General features: G+C 48.0%; 1 protein-coding gene across 1 annotated transcript in view; it reads right to left on the reverse strand.

Annotated features, from left to right (window-relative positions):
• The window catches only part of CEP112 (centrosomal protein 112), a 148861-nt gene extending 126900 nt beyond the window's left edge, over positions 1-21961 (reverse strand). The window contains exons 1-6 of the mRNA XM_040331451.1: positions 21849-21961; positions 19724-19829; positions 15342-15532; positions 12423-12586; positions 9611-9670; positions 6856-7441 (exon numbers count right to left, since the gene is read on the reverse strand). Of these exons, the coding sequence (XP_040187385.1) occupies positions 6856-7441; positions 9611-9670; positions 12423-12586; positions 15342-15532; positions 19724-19823 (1101 nt within the window). The 5' untranslated portion in view covers positions 19824-19829; positions 21849-21961. The remainder of the gene's footprint in view (positions 1-6855; positions 7442-9610; positions 9671-12422; positions 12587-15341; positions 15533-19723; positions 19830-21848) is intronic.
• Positions 21962-24286: the final 2325 nt, after the last annotated feature.

Here is a 24286-nt window from a genome sequence, read left to right on the forward strand (position 1 = left end):
TAATGTAATGGTATGGAGAGCTCCGGGGATGCCAGGATTAGTTCCCTCCATACTGTCCGCATTCCTCCTCTGGATGGTGTTGTCACCTGATGTAATGTAATGGTATGGAGAGCTCGGGGGATGCCGGGATTAGTTCCCTCCATACTGTCCACATTCCTCCTCTGGATGGTGTTGTCACCTGATGTAATGGTATGGAGAGCTCCGGGGATGCCGGGATTAGTTCCCTCCATACTGTCCACATTCCTCCTCTGGATGGTGTTGTCACCTGATGTAATGTAATGGTATGGAGAGCTCCGGGGATGCCGGGATTAGTTCCCTCCATACTGTCCACATACCTCCTCTGGATGGTGTTGTCACCTGATGTAAAGGTAATGTAATGGTATGGAGAGCTCCGGGGATGCCGGGATTAGTTCCCTCCATACTGTCCACATTCCTCCTCTGGATGGTGTTGTCACCTGATGTAATGTAATGGTATGGAGAGCTCGGGGGATACCGGGATTAGTTCCCTCCATACTGTCCGCATTCCTCCTCTGGATGGTGTTGTCACCTGATGTAATGTAATGGTATGGAGAGCTCGGGGGATGCCGGGATTAGTTTCCTCCATACTGTCCACATTTCTCCTCTGGATGGTGTGGTCACCTGATGTAATGTAATGGTATAGAAAGCTCGGGGGATACCGGGATTAGTTCCCTCCATACTGTCCGCATTCCTCCTCTGGATGGTGTTGTCACCTGATGTAAAGGTAATGTAATGGTATGGAGAGCTCCGGGGATGCCGGGATTAGTTCCCTCCATACTGTCAGCATTCCTCCTCTGTTTGGTGTTGTCACCTGATGTAATGTAATGGTATAGAGAGCTCGGGGGATACCGGGATTAGTTCCCTCCATACTGTCCGCATTCCTCCTCTGGATGGTGTTGTCACCTGATGTAATGTAATGGTATGGAGAGCTCCGGGGATGCCGGGATTAGTTCCCTCCATACTGTCCACATTCCTCCTCTGGATGGTGTTGTCACCTGATGTAATGTAATGGTATGGAGAGCTCCGGGGATCCCGGGATTAGTTCCCTCCATACTGTTCGCATTCCTCCTCTGGATGGCGTTGTCACCTGATGTAATGTAATGGTATGGAGAGCTCCGGGGATGCCGGGATTAGTTCCCTCCATACTGTCCACATTCCTCCTCTGGATGGTGTTGTCACCTGATGTAATGGTATGGAGAGCTCCGGGGATGCCGGGATTAGTTCCCTCCATACTGTCCGCATTCCTCCTCTGGATGGTGTTGTCACCTGATGTAATGGTATGGAGAGCTCCGGGGATGCCGGGATTAGTTCCCTCCATACTGTCCACATTCCTCCTCTGGATGGTGTTGTCACCTGATGTAATGGTATGGAGAGCTCCGGGGATGCCGGGATTAGTTCCCTCCATACTGTCCGCATTTCTCCTCTGGATGGTGTTGTCACCTGATGTAATGGTATGGAGAGCTCGGGGGATGCCGGGATTAGTTCCCTCCATACTGTCCGCATTCCTCCTCTGGATGGTGTTGTCACCTGATGTAATGGTATGGAGAGCTCGGGGGATGCCGGGATTAGTTCCCTCCATACTGTCCGCATTCCTCCTCTGGATGGTGTTGTCACCTGATGTAATGTAATGGTATGGAGAGCTCCGGGGATGCCGGGATTAGTTCCCTCCATACTGTCCGCATTCCTCCTCTGGATGGTGTTGTCACCTGATGTAATGTAATGGTATGGAGAGCTCCGGGGATGCCGGGATTAGTTCCCTCCATACTGTCCGCATTCCTCCTCTGGATGGTGTTGTCACCTGATGTAAAGGTAATGTAATGGTATGGAGAGCTCCGGGGATGCCGGGATTAGTTCCCTCCATACTGTCCCCATTCCTCCTCTGGATGGTGTTGTCACCTGATGTAATGTAATGGTATGGAGCGCTCCGGGGATGCCGGGATTAGTTCCCTCCATACTGTCCACATTCCTCCTCTGGATAGCGTTGTCACCTTATGTAATGTAATGGTATGGAGAGCTCGGGGGATGCCGGGATTAGTTCCCTCCATACTGTCCGCATTCCTCCTCTGGATGGTGTTGTCACCTGATGTAATGTAATGGTATGGAGAGCTCCGGGGATGCCGGGATTAGTTCCCTCCATACTGTCCGCATTCCTCCTCTGGATGGCGTTGTCACCTGATGTAATGTAATGGTATGGAGAGCTACGGGGATGCCGGGATTAGTTCCCTCCATACTGTCCGCATTCCTCCTCTGGATGGTGTTGTCACCTGATGTAATGTAATGGTATAGAGGGCTCCGGGGATGCCGGGATTAGTTCCCTCCATACTGTCCACATTTCTCCTCTGGATGGTGTTGTCACCTGATGTAATGTAATGGTATGGAGAGCGCCGGGGGAGGCCGGGATTAGTTCCCTCCATACTGTCCGCATTCCTCCTCTGGATGGTGTTGTCACCTGATGTAATGTAATGGTATGGAGAGCTCCGGGGATGCCGGGATTAGTTCCCTCCATACTGTCCGCATTCCTCCTCTGGATGGTGTTGTCACCTGATGTAATGTAATGGTATGGAGAGCTCCGGGGATGCCGGGATTAGTTCCCTCCATACTGTCCGCATTCCTCCTCTGGATGGTGTTGTCACCTGATGTAAAGGTAATGTAATGGTATGGAGAGCTCCGGGGATGCCGGGATTAGTTCCCTCCATACTGTCCCCATTCCTCCTCTGGATGGTGTTGTCACCTGATGTAATGTAATGGTATGGAGCGCTCCGGGGATGCCGGGATTAGTTCCCTCCATACTGTCCACATTCCTCCTCTGGATAGCGTTGTCACCTTATGTAATGTAATGGTATGGAGAGCTCGGGGGATGCCGGGATTAGTTCCCTCCATACTGTCCGCATTCCTCCTCTGGATGGTGTTGTCACCTGATGTAATGTAATGGTAAGGAGAGCTCCGGGGATGCCGGGATTAGTTCCCTCCATACTGTCCGCATTCCTCCTCTGGATGGCGTTGTCACCTGATGTAATGTAATGGTATGGAGAGCTACGGGGATGCCGGGATTAGTTCCCTCCATACTGTCCGCATTCCTCCTCTGGATGGTGTTGTCACCTGATGTAATGTAATGGTATAGAGGGCTCCGGGGATGCCGGGATTAGTTCCCTCCATACTGTCCACATTTCTCCTCTGGATGGTGTTGTCACCTGATGTAATGTAATGGTATGGAGAGCGCCGGGGGAGGCCGGGATTAGTTCCCTCCATACTGTCCGCATTCCTCCTCTGGATGGTGTTGTCACCTGATGTAATGTAATGGTATGGAGAGCTCCGGGGATGCCGGGATTAGTTCCCTCCATACTGTCCGCATTCCTCCTCTGGATGGTGTTGTCACCTGATGTAATGTAATGGTATGGAGAGCTCCGGGGATGCCGGGATTAGTTCCCTCCATACTGTCCGCATTGCTCCTCTGGATAGCGTTGTCACCTGATGTCTTCCAGACTTGTCATTCGCTCGGTCTAGACACGCCGGGAAATGGGATTATAATTTCAGTATGTCACACTTGCTGTCCAAGGCTTATCAGCACTGGCAGGCCGGCGTGGAGAACACACGTGTCATTGGTATGTGACAATACGTCCGGGCGCAGCCGTCCATTAGAACAGCGGATTCCGATTGTCGGGTTCTGGTGGAAATGTGTAGACACCAACCGGCCCGGGGTCACCGGCTACAGACATCAAATCCTACAATATATTCCAGAGATGAGGACACCGGAGATCGCTCTTCTATAGAAGTACCACCACCCCAGATCCTGGATCCGGATACACCGGATCACCGGCGGGTTGTGACCGGCTCAGGGACATCATTGCGGATCCAACTGACCACAATTTTCAGATTTTAAAAAACTTGCCGCCCCGGCACATGCAGGCAGGTCACGTATATATATATATATATATATATATATATATGTATGATTGAGCCTGCTGCGGTGTAGTAGTGTGCTGCTCCTGTGACCAGTATGATTGACCACAGCGATCACATGATCCCACACATGATCCCAGTGTAAACGATCTGCCATGAATAGCTTCCCATTCATGAACAGCATGCTTACCGTTGTGATCTGTGATTGACCCAAAGCAATCACATGGTATCTTGGCTACATGTACCATGTGATTAGCTTAGCCAATCACAGATCACAATCAAAAGCAATGGGAAGCCCATCCATGACCGCGATGGGTGGCCATACATTATACAATTTTCCTTTATATTTAATATACAATATGGAGGTCACACCTAAACACTTCTATCTAAACACTTTTTACGTCGACAGAATGGCACGGCTGCGCAAATGGGCGTATATATACGTCCCCTTTAAATTGCCGCTGTGTTGTTACGCGTTTCCCGCCGGCGTGCTTGCGACCCTGCCGTGAGCTCCGTGACCGCGCCCGCGAGACTTGATGTCCGCCGGTCTCCCGCGATCATGTCACAGAGCTGCAGAAAGGGAGGTGCCAGTGTAAACAAAATGGCCCAGATTCACAGAGAGCGGGCGCACATTACGCCGCCGTAGAGTAACCAATGTACGCTACGCCAACGCAGCGCAGAGAGGCAAGCAATGAATTCAGCAAGCCAGTGCTCCCAGCGCTGCGCCAGCATGGCGTGGAATTCGCAGGGCGTAACTTTACGCCGACGTACAACTTACGCGCACCTCTCGTAGTCTGCGTCGGGCGCACGCAGGTTCGTGAATCGCCGTATTTCCCTCATTTGCATATTTGAATGGCTAATCAATGGGAGCGGCACCATACACCCAGCCTAAATGTGCGCCCACCCTACGCCGGCGTAAGCAAGCTACGTCAGCGGGGTGTAGCCTGGTTTTGGGTGCATATCTGTTTGTGGGTCTGGCGCACAGATACGACGGCGCACATTTGCACTTACGTCGGCGTAACTTGTAATACATCGGCGTAAGTGCTTTGTGAATCCGGGCCAACATCTCCCCGTTCTTCCTAGCGACATGACACCGATCGTCTGTTCCCTGTCATCAGGAACAGCGATCAGTGACATGTCACGGCAAGCCACGCCCCCTAACAGTTAGAATCACTCCCTAGGACACACTTAACCCCTTCAGCGCCCCCTACAGGTTAACCCCTTCCCTGCCAGTGTAATTTTTACAGTAATCAGTGCATTTTTATAGCATTGATCGATGTATAAATGACAATGGTCCCAAAATGGTGTCAAAAGTGTCCGAGGTGTCCGCCATAATGTCGCTGATCGCCGGCATTACTAGTAAAAATATATTGCAATTTTTTTAACCAAAAATAAGTAGAAGAAGAATACGTATCGGACTAAACTGAGGAAAAAAAACATTTTTATATATTTTTTGGGGGATATTTATTACAGCAAAAAGTAAAAAATATGTTTTTTTCTCAAAATTGACGCTCTTTTTTTGTTTATAGCGCAAAAATTTAAAACCGCAGAGGTGATCAAATACCACCAAAAGAAAGCTCTGTAAGGGAGCAAATAAGAGAAGTTCATTGTTTGAGTTTACATATCCTTGAAACATCCACCGATTAGATCTCACAGGGGGGAGTAATAGATAGACGGGGGGGGGGGGGGTCACTGACAGTAAAGAGCCCTTTATATAAAAACCAATATCACCGATCACCAAATATGTAGCAGAGATCAGCAGGAGCAGAGCGCCATCTAGTGGACAGGATGGTCCACATCTATGGGCTGAGTTTGGAATTAAAGCGGAGTTCCACCCAAAAATGGAACTTACGCTTTTTGGAACCCTCCCCCCCCCCTGGTGTAACATTTGGCACCTTCCAGGGGGGAGCAGATACCTGTCTAATACAGGTATTTGCACCCACTTCCGGGCACAGATAGGTGCATTATCTGCAGGTATCTACGCCACTCCCCCCCCCACTGTCTTCTGGGAGACACACGGGTCCCAGAAGATAACAGGGACCATACGGATCGCGCAGCGCGACTCGCGACCAAGAAGTGTAGCCGCAAGGCTTCTCTTCCCGATTCCCTTACCAAAGATGGCGAGGCCAAGGGACGGATCGGCTTCGGGTGCCAACATCGCGGACGCCCTGGACAAGGTAATGCCCCGTACACATGATCGGTTTTCCTGTTGGAAAAAGTCCAATGAGAGCTTTTGGTCGGGAATCCCGACCGTGTTTATGCGCCATCAGACTTTTTCCAACAGAAAACTGCTGGAAAAAGATAGAGAGCGGGATCTCTTTTTTTCCACATCAGGAATTTCCGATCGTGTGTACAAATCCCAACGCGAAAAATTCCTACGCATGCTCGAAAACAGATCGACGCATTCTCAGAAGCATTGAACTTCATTTTCTTGGCTCGTCGCTCCTCGTCACCGGCGTTCTTGGCAGTCAAAAGTTCACTGAACTTTTGTGTGACCCCTCCCCCCACCCCCCCCCCCGATAATCCAAGTGCCTAATGTCATATTGTACCGACGCCATGATCCTCTGACGGGAGAATGTACTGCTGAACTAGATGCGTGTCCTCCGACCTCTACTGTCTTATGCTTTGTCAATACTTTCCCATAATGGATTGTAACATGCCATAGTTTTCCCAATAAAGACCAACTTGTTTGTTAAAAATATATATAAATGACTAAGAGAGACAATGTTATTTGAGTGACCATAATGGAGTAACAATAACAGTATATATGTGACAGTAATGGTATATAAAAAATCATAATGGTGACGAGAACAGTAAATAGGTGACGATGGAGGCACGGAAGGGACGATGGCGGCACGGAAGGGACGATGGCGGCACGGAAGGGATGATGGCGGCACGGAAGGGACGATGGCGGCACGGAAGGGACGATGGCGGCACGGAAGGGACGATGGCGGCACGGAAGGGACGATGACGGTACCGAAGGGACGATGACGGCACCGAAGGGACGATGACGGCACCGAAGGGACGATGGCGGCACCGAAGGGACGATGACGGTACAGAAGGGACAATGACGGCACCGAAGGGACGATGACGGTACAGAAGGGACGATGGCGGTACAGAAGGGACGATGGCGGTACAGAAGGGACGATGGCGGTACAGAAGGGACGATGGCGGTACAGAAGGGACGATGACGGTACAGAAGGGACGATGGCGGTACAGAAGGGACGATGGCGGTACAGAAGGGACGATGGCGGTACAGAAGGGACGATGGCGGTACAGAAGGGACAATGACGGTACAGAAGGGACAATGATGGTACAGAAGGGACAATGACGGTACAGAAGGGACAATGACGGTACAGAAGGGACAATGACGGTACAGAAGGGACAATGACGGTACAGAAGGGACAATGGCGGTATAGAAGGGACGATGACTGTACAGATGGGACGATTACGGTATATAACTGCCGCGCTCTTTCTGGAAGTGTTCAGCTCAGGAAAGCCCGCGTTGTGGGAACACCACCATCTTCGTGGAACATGTTCGAAGTTAGCACACAAATAAAGCATAAAACGCGATAAATAGAAAGTCATTTTACAGAGTGATCAGAAAAAGAAACACAGCGAATGGGGGATGGGGGGGGGGGGGGACGAGGGGAAAAGCATCTTTTAACATCAAAGGGATTTTTCAAAGGATGACTTGAAGTGGCTGAACAATTTATGAGACAGCGATAAACTTCGTCTCCGAGCAGCAATAAATTATTCACTACAAAAACATACACATGTCACATATTATAAACTATACCCGCTCCGGAGAAGGGTGGGGGGCTCTTTAAAGACTTTGTCGTACTTTGATAGAGTTTTTGTAGCTGAAGCCTGTGACTGGCATCATGGGCGCTGCTCCAACAAAAGCCATGGAGGCCTAGAGCGTCTGAAGAACTACCAATCCCAGCAGTCCCTGCCTTCCCCAGCTGGTCATAGAGAAGGCAGGGCACAGGGGGTCTTGGGGTTCACAGTCCACCCAACATCTGCCTAAGTGTCCTTACATCTAGTCCAGGTGACCAAAGCCCAACTCTAGGGTGTTAGGTGGGCTGGGTGGGTTTGACGGATGGTAGGCTGGTGGGGGGGTTCTAGATGGGGCAGCATTTGACAATTGTGGACATAATAGGTGGAAGTTTGGAGAAAGAACAGAAAGGTAGAAGGTGAACACTAGAGGTGATGTAAACTCCTTAATTAGTGGTTCTCAACAATAGGGCTACAGATCACTGTCAGGCCACGGCCTCCCTCCGCTCAGACCTCCATCCAGCTGCTGGTCCTCTAATCTCCCACAGTGCCTCCCAGCTTCCGTAGTGCCACCTAAATTCCCACAGTGGCCTGCAGTGCCCCTCAACTTCCCACACTGTCCTTATGCTTCTGAGAGCCCCAAGATACCCTAACTTTCTGCAGAGCCAACAGTGTCCCACAGTACCTCCCAGCTTCCATAGTGCCACCTGACCTCCCATGGTGACCTGCAGTGATTATCAACTTGCCACAGTGACCCTATGCCCCCTGAGAATCCTAAGTCTCCACAGTGCCCCCCCCCCCCCAGTTGTCTGCAGAGCCTCCAGCTCCCCATAGATTCCAACAGTGTCCCACAGTACCTCCCAGCTTCCATAGTGCCACCTGACCTCTCATAGTGACCTGCAGTGCTCCTCAACTTTCCACAGTGACCCCAGCCCCCCTGAGAGTCCTTAGGCTCCACTGTGCCCCATAGCTTGTTGCAGAGCCTCCAACTCCCTAAAGTTTCCAACAGTGTCCCACAATACCTCCCAGTTTCCATAGCGCCACCTGACCTCCCACAGTGACCTGTGGTGCTCCTCAACTTTCCACAGTGAGCCCACCCCCCCTGAGAGTCCTAAGCCCCTCAGTACCCCCAGCTCCCCATAGTCTCCAACAGTAGTTCCCAGCTTCCATGGTGCTACCTAACTTCCCATTGTGACCTGCAGTGCTCATTAACTTCTCACAGTAAGCCCAGCACCCCAAAGAGCCCTCAGCCCCCACAGTTCCCCACGCGCCCTAGGTATAATTGGAGCCTTTAGCCCCCTATAGTGTCCATCAGTGCCCCCTAGTACCTGCAGTGCACTCCAATCATGAACAGTGCCCCCCCTCCCCCTAGGTCTATTCAGAGCCTCTAGCCCCCCCCCCCCCCATAGTCTCCATCAGTGCCCTCTAGTACCTGCATTGCACTCCAATCATGAACAATGCCCCTGTAAAGCCCCCAACCTCCTAGAGAGACCTCCAACCCCCTCTTGCAGAGCTGTCCCCAGCCCCCTCAATAAACCTCATCCCCCACAGGGTCACCAAGTCTGCTGTAGTGTCCCCTAACCCTCCAGAACCCCCATTCCCTGACAGTGACCCCCAGCTCCATTCAGAGCCCTCAAGCATTTCAATACATATTCTGTATTCATACAATTGGGTGTGAATATAAACATTTCTTTAATGTTGGGTTATTGAAGGTTTTGGAAGAATTTCCTGGGCCCTGATCTCAGTGAGGTTGAGAATCCCGGACACAGATGATCCCATGATCCTAAGATTCCACCTCAAGGCCTGAAGGGTCCTCAGCTCCAAGGACCCCACAACTCTGAAGAAGGGGAGCTCTGGTCCCCGAGACGTGTCGGCTGTATGTTTTCGGAGCATCTGGACTAATCATGTGTGGCACTCCTCACCCTCCACCGTCACCAGAGGAGAACGACCTTCTGCTGGCCTCATATCGAGACCTCTGAACAAAATCTCTCCTTTAGTACTGAAAGCAAAATGTTCACAAGATTTCCAAAGAAAACAGCAGGAACAATAATCCAGTGTTCCATCCTGATCTAAAGAGAACCTGTCTGCCATGGGAGGGGACAGAGGGAGCGGCGTGGCGTCACTACATGTGACTGGCTCATGTATTTTCCTCCATTGTACCATAATGGAGCTCCGGAACCCCGGGGAGGTCCAGTCTACAAATACTCATTGGGCTCCAAAATGATACAGATAAGTAGAAGTGCAAAGAAAATATAGAGTCACACCGCTAAAAGAATGATTCCGATTGGTCCCTGGAGGGACTTTGCACTATTAGTGGATGAACCGGCAACTGGCCTCCCCATACAAAGAGCGTCCCAGAGAGGTGAGGACAATGTCTGGTATGTAATGAACCCAGGAGAGGAGGGACCATCCCACCGTCCACCCCGATAATGTACTCTACACAGTGACATCATTGGCTCTGGGTGATCACATGACATCCCCACACTGACAGCTGTCATTACATTGGCTCTGAGTGATCACATGACACCCCCAAACTGACAGCGTTCATTGTATTGGCTCTGAGTGATCACATGATATCCCCACACGGACAGCTGTCATGGCATTGGCTCTGAGTGATCATATGACATCCCCACACTGACAGCTGTCATTGTATTGGCTCTGAGTGACCACATGACATCCCCACACTGACAGCTGTCATTACATTGGCTCCGAGGGATCACATGACATCCCCACACTGACAGCTGTCATTACATTGGCTCCAAGTGATCACATGACATCCCCACACTGACAGCTGTCATTGTATTGTCCTAGAGGGATCACATGACATCCCCACACTGACAGCTGTCATTACATTGGTTCCAAGTGATCACATGACATTCCCACACCGACAGCTTTTATTACATTGGCTCTGAATGATCACATGACATTCCCACACTGACAGCTGTCATTGTATTGGCTCTGAGTGACCACATGACATCCCCACACTGACAGCTGTCATTACATTGGCTCCAAGTGATCACATGATGTCCCCACACTGACAGCTGTCATTGTATTGTCCTAGAGGGATCACATGACATCCCCACACTGACAGCTGTCATTACATTGGCTCCAAGTGATCACATGATGTCCACACACTGACAGCTGTCATTGTATTGTCCTAGAGGGATCACATGACATTCCCACACGGACAGCTGTCATGGCATTGGCTCTGAGTGATCATATGACATCCCCACACTGACAGCTGTCATTGTATTGGCTCTGAGTGACCACATGACATCCCCACACTGACAGCTGTCATTACATTGGCTCCGAGGGATCACATGACATCCCCACACTGACAGCTGTCATTACATTGGCTCCAAGTGATCACATGATGTCCCCACACTGACAGCTGTCATTGTATTGTCCTAGAGGGATCACATGACATTCCCACACTGACAGCTGTCATTACATTGGTTCCAAGTGATCACATGACATTCCCACACCGACAGCTTTTATTACATTGGCTCTGAATGATCACATGACATTCCCACACTGACAGCTGTCATTGTATTGGCTCTGAGTGACCACATGACATCCCCACACTGACAGCTGTCATTACATTGGCTCCAAGTGATCACATGATGTCCCCACACTGACAGCTGTCATTACATTGGCTCCGAGAGATCACATGACATCCCCCAAACTGACAGCTGTCATTGTATTGGCTCTGGGTGATCACATGACATCCCCACACTGACAGCTGTCATGGCATTGGCCTGGAGGGATCACATGATATGACATCTCCAGCTTTCACTGGGCTCCAAATGACCTCATAACATCACAGACTTTCATCACATTGAGTATCAGATGACATAATTTTACTGCCAGTATTAGCAGATTGGTTCAGAGTGATCATGTGACATCCCCACACTAACAAATGTCATCGTATATGAGCGATCACGTGACATCCCCCAATGGACAGCTGTCATTGTATTGGCTCTGAGTGATCACATGACATCCCCACACTGACAGCTGTCATTGCATTGGCTCTGAGTGATCACATGACATCCCCACACTGACAGCTGTCATTGCATTGGCTCTCAGTGATCACATGACATCCCCACACTGACAGCTGTCATTGCATTGGCTCTGAGTGATCACATGACATCCCCACACTGGCAGCTGTCATTACGTTGGCTCTGAGTGATCACATGACAGCGACATCTCATGACATCTCACACTGACAGCGGTTATTGTATTAGTCCCGAGGGATCACATGACATTTCCACAGTGACAGCTTTTATTACATTGGCTCTGAGTGATCACATGACATCCCCACACTGACAGCTTTTATTACATTGGCTCTGAGTGATCACATGACATCCCACACTGACAGCTGTCATTGCATTGGCTCTGAGTGATCACATGACATCGCCAGCTCTCACTGGGCTCCGAATTATCTCACAACATTACATCACATGGAGTATCAGATGACATCATTATACTGCCAGTATTAGCAGATTGGTTCTGAGTGATCATGTGACATCAAACTGCCTGCCTTCCCTGCATTGGTGAAGTAATCACATGACATCATCACACGCCAACATTCATGGCACCAGTTTTATCTGATCATATGATGATGTCATAGTGATACCCGCGTGTCCCCTTCTCTCCAATAGTCGGGGACACTCAGATTTCAGCAGATTTATAACAAAGTCACAGGAAAGGCCCAGCCTGCTTCTTACCGGGTCGGCGTGGAGGAGTCCACCGGCTCCTTCCTTAATGACGTCTTCAAGGCCTCCTCAGATCCCCATCCCCTGACCTCCAGTTCTCCCAGGACCCAGTCCGGTAATCCCCCAGTGCCAGCGCTGGGGAGCCGGGCAGAAGTGGGCTCATCGAAGTAGATGGACTGTGGAGAGAGACAGATCACACTTCATTATTATTATTATTATAGAGGAATGCCAACAGTCTGCACAGCTCTGTACATTATCAGTCAGTATGACAGGATACTGCAACCACCAATAGAGAGCTAAGAGGGGGGGGGGGGGTCTGCCAGCTATAGTCACATGACCAGTCCCAGTTCTGTGCTAAAAGAAACGTGGCATCCCTGGCACCCCTACAGACGTGGGGGGAGTACAGCACCAATGATGAACAGCTCACTGCAGAGGACATTTACAGTTGTCACCAGAGCAGGTAGTGGGGGGGAATTTTAGCATAGGGACACTTGAGGGCAGGGGTCTCAGGGTGACATGCCATGTAGGTGGGCAGAGGTCTCAGGGTGACATACCATGTGGGTGGGCAGAGGTCTCAGGGTGGCATACCATGTGGGTGGGCAGAGGTCTCAGGGTGACATGCCATGTGGGTGGGCAGAGGTCTCAGGGTGACATGCCATGTAGGTGAACAGAGGTCTCAGGGTGACGCACCATGTAGGTGAACAGAGGTCTCAGGGTGACGCACCATGTAGGTGGGCAGAGGTCTCAGGGTGGCATACCATGTAGGTGGGCAGAGGTCTCAGGGTGGCATACCATGTAGGTGGGCAGAGGTCTCAGGGTGGCATACCATGTAGGTGGGCAGAGGTCTCAGGGTGACATACCATGTAGGTGGGCAGAGGTCTCAGGGTGACATACCATGTAGGTGGGCAGAGGTCTCAGGGTGACATACCATGTAGGTGGGCAGAGGTCTCAGGGTGACATACCATGTAGGGGGCAAAGGTCTCAGGGTGACATACCGTGTAGGTGGGCAGAGGTCTCAGGGTGACATACCGTGTAGGTGGGCAGAGGTCTCAGGGTGACATACCGTGTAGGTGGGCAGAGGTCTCAGGGTGACATACCGTGTAGGTGGGCAGAGGTCTCAGGGTGACATACCGTGTGGGTGGGCAGAGGTCTCAGGGTGACATACCGTGTGGGTGGGCAGAGGTCTCAGGGTGACATACCGTGTGGGTGGGCAGAGGTCTCAGGGTGACATACCGTGTAGGTGGGCAGAGGTCTCAGGGTGACATACCGTGTAGGTGGGCAGAGGTCTCAGGGTGACATACCGTGTAGGTGGGCAGAGGTCTCAGGGTGACATACCGTGTAGGTGGGCAGAGGTCTCAGGGTGACATACCGTGTAGGTGGGCAGAGGTCTCAGGGTGACATACCGTGTAGGTGGGCAGAGGTCTCAGGGTGACATACCGTGTAGGTGGGCAGAGGTCTCAGGGTGACATACCATGTAGGTGGGCAGAGGTCTCAGGGTGACATACCATGTAGGTGGGCAGAGGTCTCAGGGTGACATACCATGTAGGTGGGCAGAGGTCTCAGGGTGACATACCATGTAGGTGGGCAGAGGTCTCAGGGTGACATACCATGTAGGTGGGCAGAGGTCTCAGGGTGACATACCATGTAGGTGGTCAGAGGTCTCAGGGTGACATACCATGTAGGTGGTCAGATGTCTCAGGGTGACATACCATGTAGGTGGGCAGAGGTCTCAGGGTGACATACCATGTAGGTGGGCAGAGGTCTCAGGGTGACATACCATGTAGGTGGGCAGAGGTCTCAGGGTGACATACCATGTAGGTGGGCAGAGGTCTCAGGGTGACATACCATGTAGGTGGGCAGAGGTCTCAGGGTGACATACCATGTAGGGGGCAAAGGTCTCAGGGTGACATACCATGTAGGTGGGCAGAGGTCTCAGGGTGACATACCATGTAGGTGGGCAGAGGTCTCAGGGTGACATACCATGTAGGTGGGCAGAGGTCTCAGGGTGACATACCGTGTAGGTGGGCAGAGGTCTCAGGGTGACATACCGTGTAGGTGGGCAGAGGTCTCAGGGTGACATACCGTGTAGGTGGGCAGAGGTCTCAGGGTGACATACCATGTAGGTGGGCAGAGGTCTCAGGGTGACATACCATGTAGGTGGGCAGAGGTCTCAGGGTGACATACCATGTAGGTGGGCAGAGGTCTCAGGGTGACATACCATGTAGGTGGGCAGAGGTCTCAGGGTGACATACCATGTAGGTGGGCAGAGGTCTCAGGGTGACATACCATGTAGGTGGTCAGAGGTCTCAGGGTGACATACCATGTAGGTGGTCAGATGTCTCAGGGTGACATACCATGTAGGTGGGCAGAGGTCTCAGGGTGACATACCATTTAGGTGGGCAGAGGTCTCAGGGTGACATACCATGTAGGTGGGCAGAGGTCTGAGGGTGACATACCATGTAGGTGGGCAGAGGTCTCAGGGTGACATACCATGTAGGTGGGCAGAGGTCTCAGGGTGACATACCATGTAGGTGGGCAGAGGTCTCAGGGTGACATACCATGTAGGTGGGCAGAGGTCTCAGGGTGACATACCATGTAGGTGGTCAGAGGTCTCAGGGTGACATACCATGTAGGTGGTCAGATGTCTCAGGGTGACATACCATGTAGGTGGGCAGAGGTCTCAGGGTGACATACCATGTAGGTGGGCAGAGGTCTCAGGGTGACATACCATGTAGGTGGGCAGAGGTCTCAGGGTGACATACCATGTAGGTGGGCAGAGGTCTCAGGGTGACATACCATGTAGGTGGGCAGAGGTCTCAGGGTGACATACCATGTAGGGGGCAAAGGTCTCAGGGTGACATACCATGTAGGTGGGCAGAGGTCTCAGGGTGACATACCATGTAGGTGGGCAGAGGTCTCAGGGTGACATACCATGTAGGTGGGCAGAGGTCTCAGGGTGCCATCTTCAGGTTGACTAGTGAAGGGCCCCTCCAGCTCGCCACGTTTCAGCATGTGGAGGAGAAGTTTGGCATACAGGTTCCTGTTCTTCCTGCCGGAAATCCCGGTTCCCGCCCCCGAGGGCTCACACAGCTTCTTGATCCACAAGGCACATCGCTGGCGCTCTGAAAACAGAAAGAATCATTACTGAGGGATCAGGAGTCTTCTATCACACGTATTCCATCTAATCCACCCCAGGCCAGGCTCTATGCCCCCCCCCCATCAGTGCTGTATAGATCGCTCTGAATTTTATTTAGGGGGTCCTACAAAGTATTGACTCCGGGGGGTGCCATACAAATGCCCCTCCCCCCACACTTTTCACATATTTATTTGTATCATTTTCCTTCCACTTCACAATTATGTGACACTGAGTGTCTCTCACATAAAATCCCAATAAAATACATTCATGCTTTTTGGTTGTAACCTGAGAAGATGTGGAGAATTTCAAGGGGTATGAATACTTTTTTCCAGGCCCTGTAACATTAAATCTGCAGCAAGAATATCTACTGCTGGGATAAAACATCCAATAACTGAGCCAAGCCTGCCACCTGCTGCCAGACATCGGCATAGCAGAGAAGTATCAGATCTATTATTCTATGTTTGTATTATTATTATTATTATGTGTATTATTATTATGTGTATTATTATGTGTATTATTATTATTATGTGTATTATTATGTGTATTATTATTATGTGTATTATTATGTGTATTATTATGTGTATTATTATGTGTATTATTATTATGTGTATTATTATGTGTATTATTATGTGTATTATTATTATGTGTATTATTATGTGTATTATTATGTGTATTATTATTATGTGTATTATTATGTGTATTATTATGTGTATTATTATTATGTGTATTATTATGTGTATTATTATGTGTATTATTATTATTATTATTATGTGTATTATTATGTGTATTATTATTATTATTATGTGTATTATTATGTGTATTATTATGTGTATTATTATTATTATTATTATGTGTATTATTATTATTATGTGTATTATTATTATGTGTATTATTATTATTATGTGTATTATTATTAGTATTATTATGTGTATTATTATTATTATGTGTATTATTATTATTAGTATTATTATGTGTATTATTATTATTATTATTATTATTATTATTATTATTATGTGTATTATTATTATGTGTATTATTATTATTATTATTATTATGTGTATTATTATTATTATGTGTATTATTATTATGTGTATTATTATGTGTATTATTATTATTATGTGTATTATTATGTGTATTATTATTATGTGTATTATTATGTGTATTATTATGTGTATTATTATGTGTATTATTATTATGTGTATTATTATGTGTATTATTATGTGTATTATTATTATGTGTATTATTATGTGTATTATTATGTGTATTATTATTATGTGTATTATTATGTGTATTATTATGTGTATTATTATTATGTGTATTATTATGTGTATTATTATGTGTATTATTATTATTATTATTATGTGTATTATTATGTGTATTATTATTATTATTATGTGTATTATTATGTGTATTATTATGTGTATTATTATTATTATTATTATGTGTATTATTATTATTATGTGTATTATTATTATGTGTATTATTATTATTATGTGTATTATTATTAGTATTATTATGTGTATTATTATTATTATGTGTATTATTATTATTAGTATTATTATGTGTATTATTATTATTATGTGTATTATTATTATTATTATTATTATGTGTATTATTATTATTATTATTATTATGTGTATTATTATTATGTGTATTATTATTATTATTATGTGTATTATTATTATTATGTGTATTATTATTATGTGTATTATTATTATTATGTGTATTATTATGTGTATTATTATGTGTATTATTATTATTATTATGTGTATTATTATTATTATGTGTATTATTATTATTATTATGTGTATTATTATTATGTGTATTATTATTATTATTATTATTATGTGTATTATTATTATGTGTATTATTATTATTATTATTATTATTATGTGTATTATTATTATGTGTATTATTATTATTATTATGTGTATTATTATGTGTATTATTATTATTATGTGTATTATTATTATTATGTGTATTATTATTATTATGTGTATTATTATGTGTATTATTATTATTATGTGTATTATTATTATTATGTGTATTATTATTATGTGTATTATTATTATTATGTGTATTATTATGTGTATTATTATTATGTGTATTATTATTATTATGTGTATTATTATTATTATGTGTATTATTATTATGTGTATTATTATTATGTGTATTATTATTATTATGTGTATTATTATTATGTGTATTATTATTATTATGTGTATTATTATGTGTATTATTATTATTATGTGTATTATTATTATGTGTATTATTATGTGTATTATTATTATTATGTGTATTATTATTATTATGTGTATTATTATGTGTATTATTATGTGTATTATTATTATTATGTGTATTATTATTATGTGTATTATTATTATTATTATTATTCTGCTCTCTCCTCCTATCAGCGATGATTGGCTCCTTGTGCCGATTCTCTCCCCCCAAGTCAGAGCTCTGCTGTACAGACAAGAGGCTGATTCCCGGTCAGATTCTGGAATTGATGACATCATAGTGAGCTCAGAAGTGACAATTTTTCATCTTCCTGGATTTCAGTTTTCTAGGCTGACTCTGCAGTGGCCACACAAGAGTGCTGAGTCCTGCAGATCTCCTGCAGCCACTTCCTGTCTACATGCACTTCAGAGAGGACTGGGTGGAGCCTCTCGGGACGGGTTCCCTGATGGTGACACCAGTGGGCCGCTCTGTGTAAGGAGTGCCGACGTGGTCACTTGTAGTCTATTGGAAGCCCGAGTGACAACCTGGAGACAGGACAGAGCGTTGTCACCAACAACAGGAAGTGCCTGAAGATATGATTGGGGGACAGGAAGCGCCTGAATATATGATTGGGGGACAGGAAGTGCCTGAATATATGATTGGGGGACAGGAAGTGCCTGAAGATATGATTGGGGGACAGGAAGTGCCTGAATATATGATTGGGGGACAGGAAGTGCCTGAATATATGATTGGGGGACAGGAAGTGCCTGAAGATATGATTGGGGGACAGGAAGTGCCTGAAGATATGATTGGGGGACAGGAAGTGCCTGAAGATATGATTGGGGGACAGGAAGTGCCTGAAGATATGATTGGGGACAGGAAGTGCCTGAAGATATGATTGGGGGACAGGAAGTGCCTGAAGATATGATTGGGGGACAGGAAGTGCCTGAAGATATGATTGGGGGGCAGGAAGTGCCTGAATATATGATTGGGGGGCAGGAAGTGCCTGAATTATATGATTGGGGGACAGGAAGTGCCTGAATATATGATTGGGGGACAGGAAGTGCCTGAATTATATGATTGGGGGACAGGAAGTGCCTGAATGTATGATTGGGGGGCAGGAAGTGCCTGAATCTATGATTGGGGGACAGGAAGTGCCTGAATCTATGATTGGGGGACAGGAAGTGCCTGAAGATATGATTGGGGGCAGGAAGTGCCTGAAGATATGATTGGGGGACAGGAAGTGCCTGAATATATGATTGGGGGACAGGAAGTGCCTGAAGATATGATTGGGGGACAGGAAGTGCCTGAAGATATGATTGGGGGACAGGAAGTGCCTGAAGATATGATTGGGGACAGGAAGTGCCTGAATCTATGATTGGGGGACAGGAAGTGCCTGAATCTATGATTGGGGGACAGGAAGTGCCTGAATCTATGATTGGGGGACAGGAAGTGCCTGAATCTATGATTGGGGGACAGGAAGTGCCTGAAGATATGATTGGGGGACAGGAAGTGCCTGAATATATGATTGGGGGCAGGAAGTGCCTGAATTATATGATTGGGGGACAGGAAGTGCCTGAATGTATGATTGGGGGGCAGGAAGTGCCTGAAGATATGATTGGGGGACAGGAAGTGCCTGAAGATATGATTGGGGGACAGGAAGTGCCTGAATATATGATTGGGGGACAGGAAGTGCCTGAAGATATGATTGGGGGACAGGAAGTGCCTGAATATATGATTGGGGGACAGGAAGTGCCTGAATCTATGATTGGGGGACAGGAAGTGCCTGAATCTATGATTGGGGGACAGGAAGTGCCTGAAGATATGATTGGGGGACAGGAAGTGCCTGAATATATGATTGGGGGACAGGAAGTGCCTGAAGATATGATTGGGGGACAGGAAGTGCCTGAATATATGATTGGGGGACATCAAACAATCAGGGGAGGTGAGATACCCTTACCCATCCTCTGGGGGCGCTTCAACACATACGGCTTCATATCCACCAGATAATGATCAAACTCTGCGTCCAGCTCCTCCCAGGCATCCTCCTGATTGGTCATCTCCCCCTGGAGGCGGGAACAACTCAGTCATGTGACCAGAAGAAATATATATACACTGAGATGTGGGCCCCTCCCCCTCACTGACAACCCTGGTTCTGTCTCCTGGATAATGATGTCATCAACCCCCCCCCCCATCTTCTCTACTATCCAACACTCTCCTCTCCTGCACTCTCTTCAACACTCCCTTCTCCCCAGCACTCTCCTCTCCTCAGCACTCTTCCTCTCCTACAACCTCTTCTCCTGCACTCTCCTCTATTTAGCACTCTCCCCTCTTATGCACTCTCCTCTCCTACATGCCTCCTTACAGCACTCTCCTCTCCTACAATCTCTTCTCCTGCACTCCCCTCTCCCCAGAACTCTCTTCTCCTGCACTCCCCCTCTCTTCAGCACTCTCATCTCCTAAACGCCTCCTTACAGCACTCTCCTCTCCTACAATCTCTTCTCCTGCACTCTCCTCAGCACTCTCCTCTCCTACAATCTCTTCTCCAGCACTCTCCTCTCCTACAATCTCTTCTCCTGCACTCTCCTCAGCACTCTCCTCTCCTACAATCTCTTCTCCAGCACTCTCCTCTCCTACAATCTCTTCTCCTGCACTCTCCTATCTTCAGCACTCTCCTCTCCTACAACCTCTTCTCCTGCACTCTCCTCTATTTAGCACTCTCCCCTCTTATGCACTCTCCTCTCCTACATGCCTCCTTACAGCACTCTCCTCTCCTACAATCTCTTCTCCTGCACTCCCCTCTCCCCAGAACTCTCTTCTCCTGCACTCCCCTCTCTTCAGCACTCTCATCTCCTAAACGCCTCCTTACAGCACTCTCCTCTCCTACAATCTCTTCTCCTGCACTCTCCTCAGCACTCTCCTCTCCTACAATCTCTTCTCCAGCACTCTCCTCTCCTACAATCTCTTCTCCTGCACTCTCCTCAGCACTCTCCTCTCCTACAATCTCTTCTCCTACAATCTCTTCTCCTGCACTCTCCTATCTTCAGCACTCTCCTCTCCTACAATCTCTTCTCCTGCACTCTCCTCAGCACTCTCCTCTCCTACAATCTCTTCTCCAGCACTCTCCTCTCCTACAATCTCTTCTCCTGCACTCTCCTATCTTCAGCACTCTCCTCTCCTACAACCTCTTCTCCTGCACTCTCCTCTATTTAGCACTCTCCCCTCTTATGCACTCTCCTCTCCTACATGCCTCCTTACAGCACTCTCCTCTCCTACAATCTCTTCTCCTGCACTCCCCTCTCCCCAGAACTCTCTTCTCCTGCACTCCCCTCTCTTCAGCACTCTCATCTCCTAAACGCCTCCTTACAGCACTCTCCTCTCCTACAATCTCTTCTCCTGCACTCTCCTCAGCACTCTCCTCTCCTACAATCTCTTCTCCAGCACTCTCCTCTCCTACAATCTCTTCTCCTGCACTCTCCTCAGCACTCTCCTCTCCTACAATCTCTTCTCCTACAATCTCTTCTCCTGCACTCTCCTATCTTCAGCACTCTCCTCTCCTACAATCTCTTCTCCTGCACTCTCCTCAGCACTCTCCTCTCCTACAATCTCTTCTCCTACAATCTCTTCTCCTACAATCTCTTCTCCTGCACTCTCCTATCTTCAGCACTCTCCTCTCCTACAATCTCTTCTCCTGCACTCTCCTCAGCACTCTCCTCTCCTACAATCTCTTCTCCAGCACTCTCCTCTCCTACAATCTCTTCTCCAGCACTCTCCTCTCCTACAATCTCTTCTCCTACAATCTCTTCTCCAGCACTCTCCTCTCCTACAATCTCTTCTCCTGCACTCTCCTCAGCACTCTCCTCTCCTACAATCTCTTCTCCAGCACTCTCCTCTCCTACAATCTCTTCTCCTGCACTCTCCTATCTTCAGCACTCTCCTCTCCTACAATCTCTTCTCCTGCACTCTCCTCAGCACTCTCCTCTCCTACAATCTCTTCTCCTGCACTCTCCTCTCCTCTCCTCATCATACAAGGTCTCCTCTCCTCATCATACAAGGTCTCCTCTCCTCTCTCCGGTGTCACTCACCGGCTCTCTTTGGTTCTCTCAGGTTTGAACAGCTCAGTGACGTATTTCCGGCAACCGCCGCCCGGTCCCCATAGCAACACAGGACGCCTCTCTGCCTGCTCGGAATACACGCGGCGTTCTTCTATCGCCCCCTCTGGCAGATTTAGGGAACTGCATCGTGTAAAAGAAAATGATTGCAGAGAACGGAGATTTGGCGGCGCTCTGCTGCCCTCTTTGGCGACATTGTGGTACTGCACCGTGCATTGTACTGAATGGAGAGCAAAAAACAGGTGTGAGAGCTACTCTGCTGCCCCCATGTGTCCATACTGAGGTACTGCACCGTGCATTGTACTGAATGGAGAGCAAAAGAAGGTGTGAGAGGTACTCTGCTGCCCCCCTGTGTCCATACTGAGGTACTGCACCGTGCATTGTACTGAATGGAGAGCAAAAGAAGGTGTGAGAGCTACTCTGCTGCCCCCCTGTGTCCATACTGAGGTACTGCACCGTGCATTGTAGAAGGAGAGCAAGAAACAGGTGTGAGAGCTACTCTGCTGCCCCCCTGTGTCTATTCTGGGGCACTGCGCCGTGCTTGGAACCACAGTAATCCAATATAGAAGTGAGTGGTGCTCTGCTGCCCCTCGTGGCCATACTGGGGTACTGCACCGTGCATTGTACGGAATGGAGAACAAAAAACAGAGGTGTGAGCGGTGCTCTGCTGCCCCCTTGTGGCCATACTGGGTACAGCACCGTTTTTGGAATAACACATTAAGAGTGGAGTTCCACCCAAAAGTGGAACCTCCGCTTAACTGACTCCTCCCCCTCCAGTGCCACATTTGGCCCATTTCAGGGGGAGGGGGAAACCTGTCCCCACTTCTGGGAGACAGAACCGCGGCGCCATCCCTCTGAACTTCATCCCCTCCCCCTTCCTCCTCCAGGATTATTTTAAAATATTGGTGTTCCATCAGATTCGGCGACCCGTCAGATCTGATAACGGAAGTGACATTGCCAACAAAATGTGCTTACTGTGCATGCGCAATACATCCCAGCATGGCCGCTATGCGTTCCAATAGGTTTCCTATTCTGACAGAACATGAAGGCGGCGGCGGCCATCTTGTTACACCCAGTGAAGTCTGGAATGTCACACGTATTTTAGCGGTACACAGAGCGTACAGTATATCAGCGCGACCGACTGAGGGCGTCCAAAAAATGTCCTCGGCCCCTTATGACTCTCAGTTTGGCGGTGAGCGGTGCTGGGTGTACCAAGATGGCCGCCACCTCTTTCTGACTGCAGCCTCGCCGATTGTTTTTCAAATTTGACATGAAAACACATCACAGATTTACAATACTGTATTCCACTTTTACTGCTAAAATAAGTGTGACGTTCCAGACTTCGCTGGGTGTAACAAGATGGCCGCCGCCGCCTCCTTCTTCGTGTTCTGTCAGAATAGGAAACCTATTGGAACACATTGCGGCCTTGCTGGAACTCATTGCACATGCGCAGTAAACAATTTTTGCTGGTTACATCACTTCTGTTATCAGATCTGACGGGTTCGCTTATCTGACGGAACACCGTTGTCCTAAAATATTCCTCTGCGCATGCGCAGTGTAGAAGTGACACCAGCTGTTCGTGTCACGGCCGCACTGGAAGTGACGCGGTGGAGAATTTACGCCAATTTTTTTTTAGGACCCCGGGCCAACAGGAAAGTGCAGCGCGCCTCGCACATGCGTAGTAGGGAGCCGGCTGTGAAGCCGAAAGGCATCACTTCCAGGTCCCCTTAGAACTAATGGCGGCGGCTGCACCCCGAGATCCGATCCAAAAATTGGCTGGGGTGCCGACATCTCGGGGGGCTCCTTGGACAGGTAAGTGTCTGAATATTAAAGTCAGCAACTAAAGGATTTGTAGATGCTGACGTTAATATGACAATATAAGTGCTCTGCTGCCCCCCCCCCCTGTGGCCATACTGGGGTACTGCACCATGTATTGATTATCACAGTAATCTGACTATTGAAGTGAGTGGTGTTATGCTGCCCCCTTGTGGCCCTACTGGAGAACTGTACCGTGCATTAACAGTAATCTGACTATTTAAGTGAGCGGAACTCTTCTGCCCCCTTGTGGTGATACTGGGGTACTGCACCATGCATTGATTATCACAGTAATGACAACAGTAATCGTGGATTGATTGAGTGTTAATCAATTTATGGTGCAGTGCCCCAGTATGACCACAAGGGGGCAGAAGAGCACCGCTCACTTAAATAGTCAGATTACTGTGATAATCAATGCATGGTGCAGAGGTGACCGAGTAGAAACTACAGGTGAGAGCCTTGCATTCTGAAAAAAACTACTGCAGGGAATCTCCCCATTGTGGGAGGGGCAGAGACACAAACTACTGCAGGAAATCTCCCCATTGTGGGAGGGGCAGAGACACAAACTACTGCAGGAAATCTCTCCATTGTGGGAG

This window comes from Rana temporaria, chromosome 12, assembly GCF_905171775.1.
Source record: "Rana temporaria chromosome 12, aRanTem1.1, whole genome shotgun sequence".
In the NCBI taxonomy this organism is placed as follows: Eukaryota; Metazoa; Chordata; class Amphibia; order Anura; family Ranidae; genus Rana; species Rana temporaria.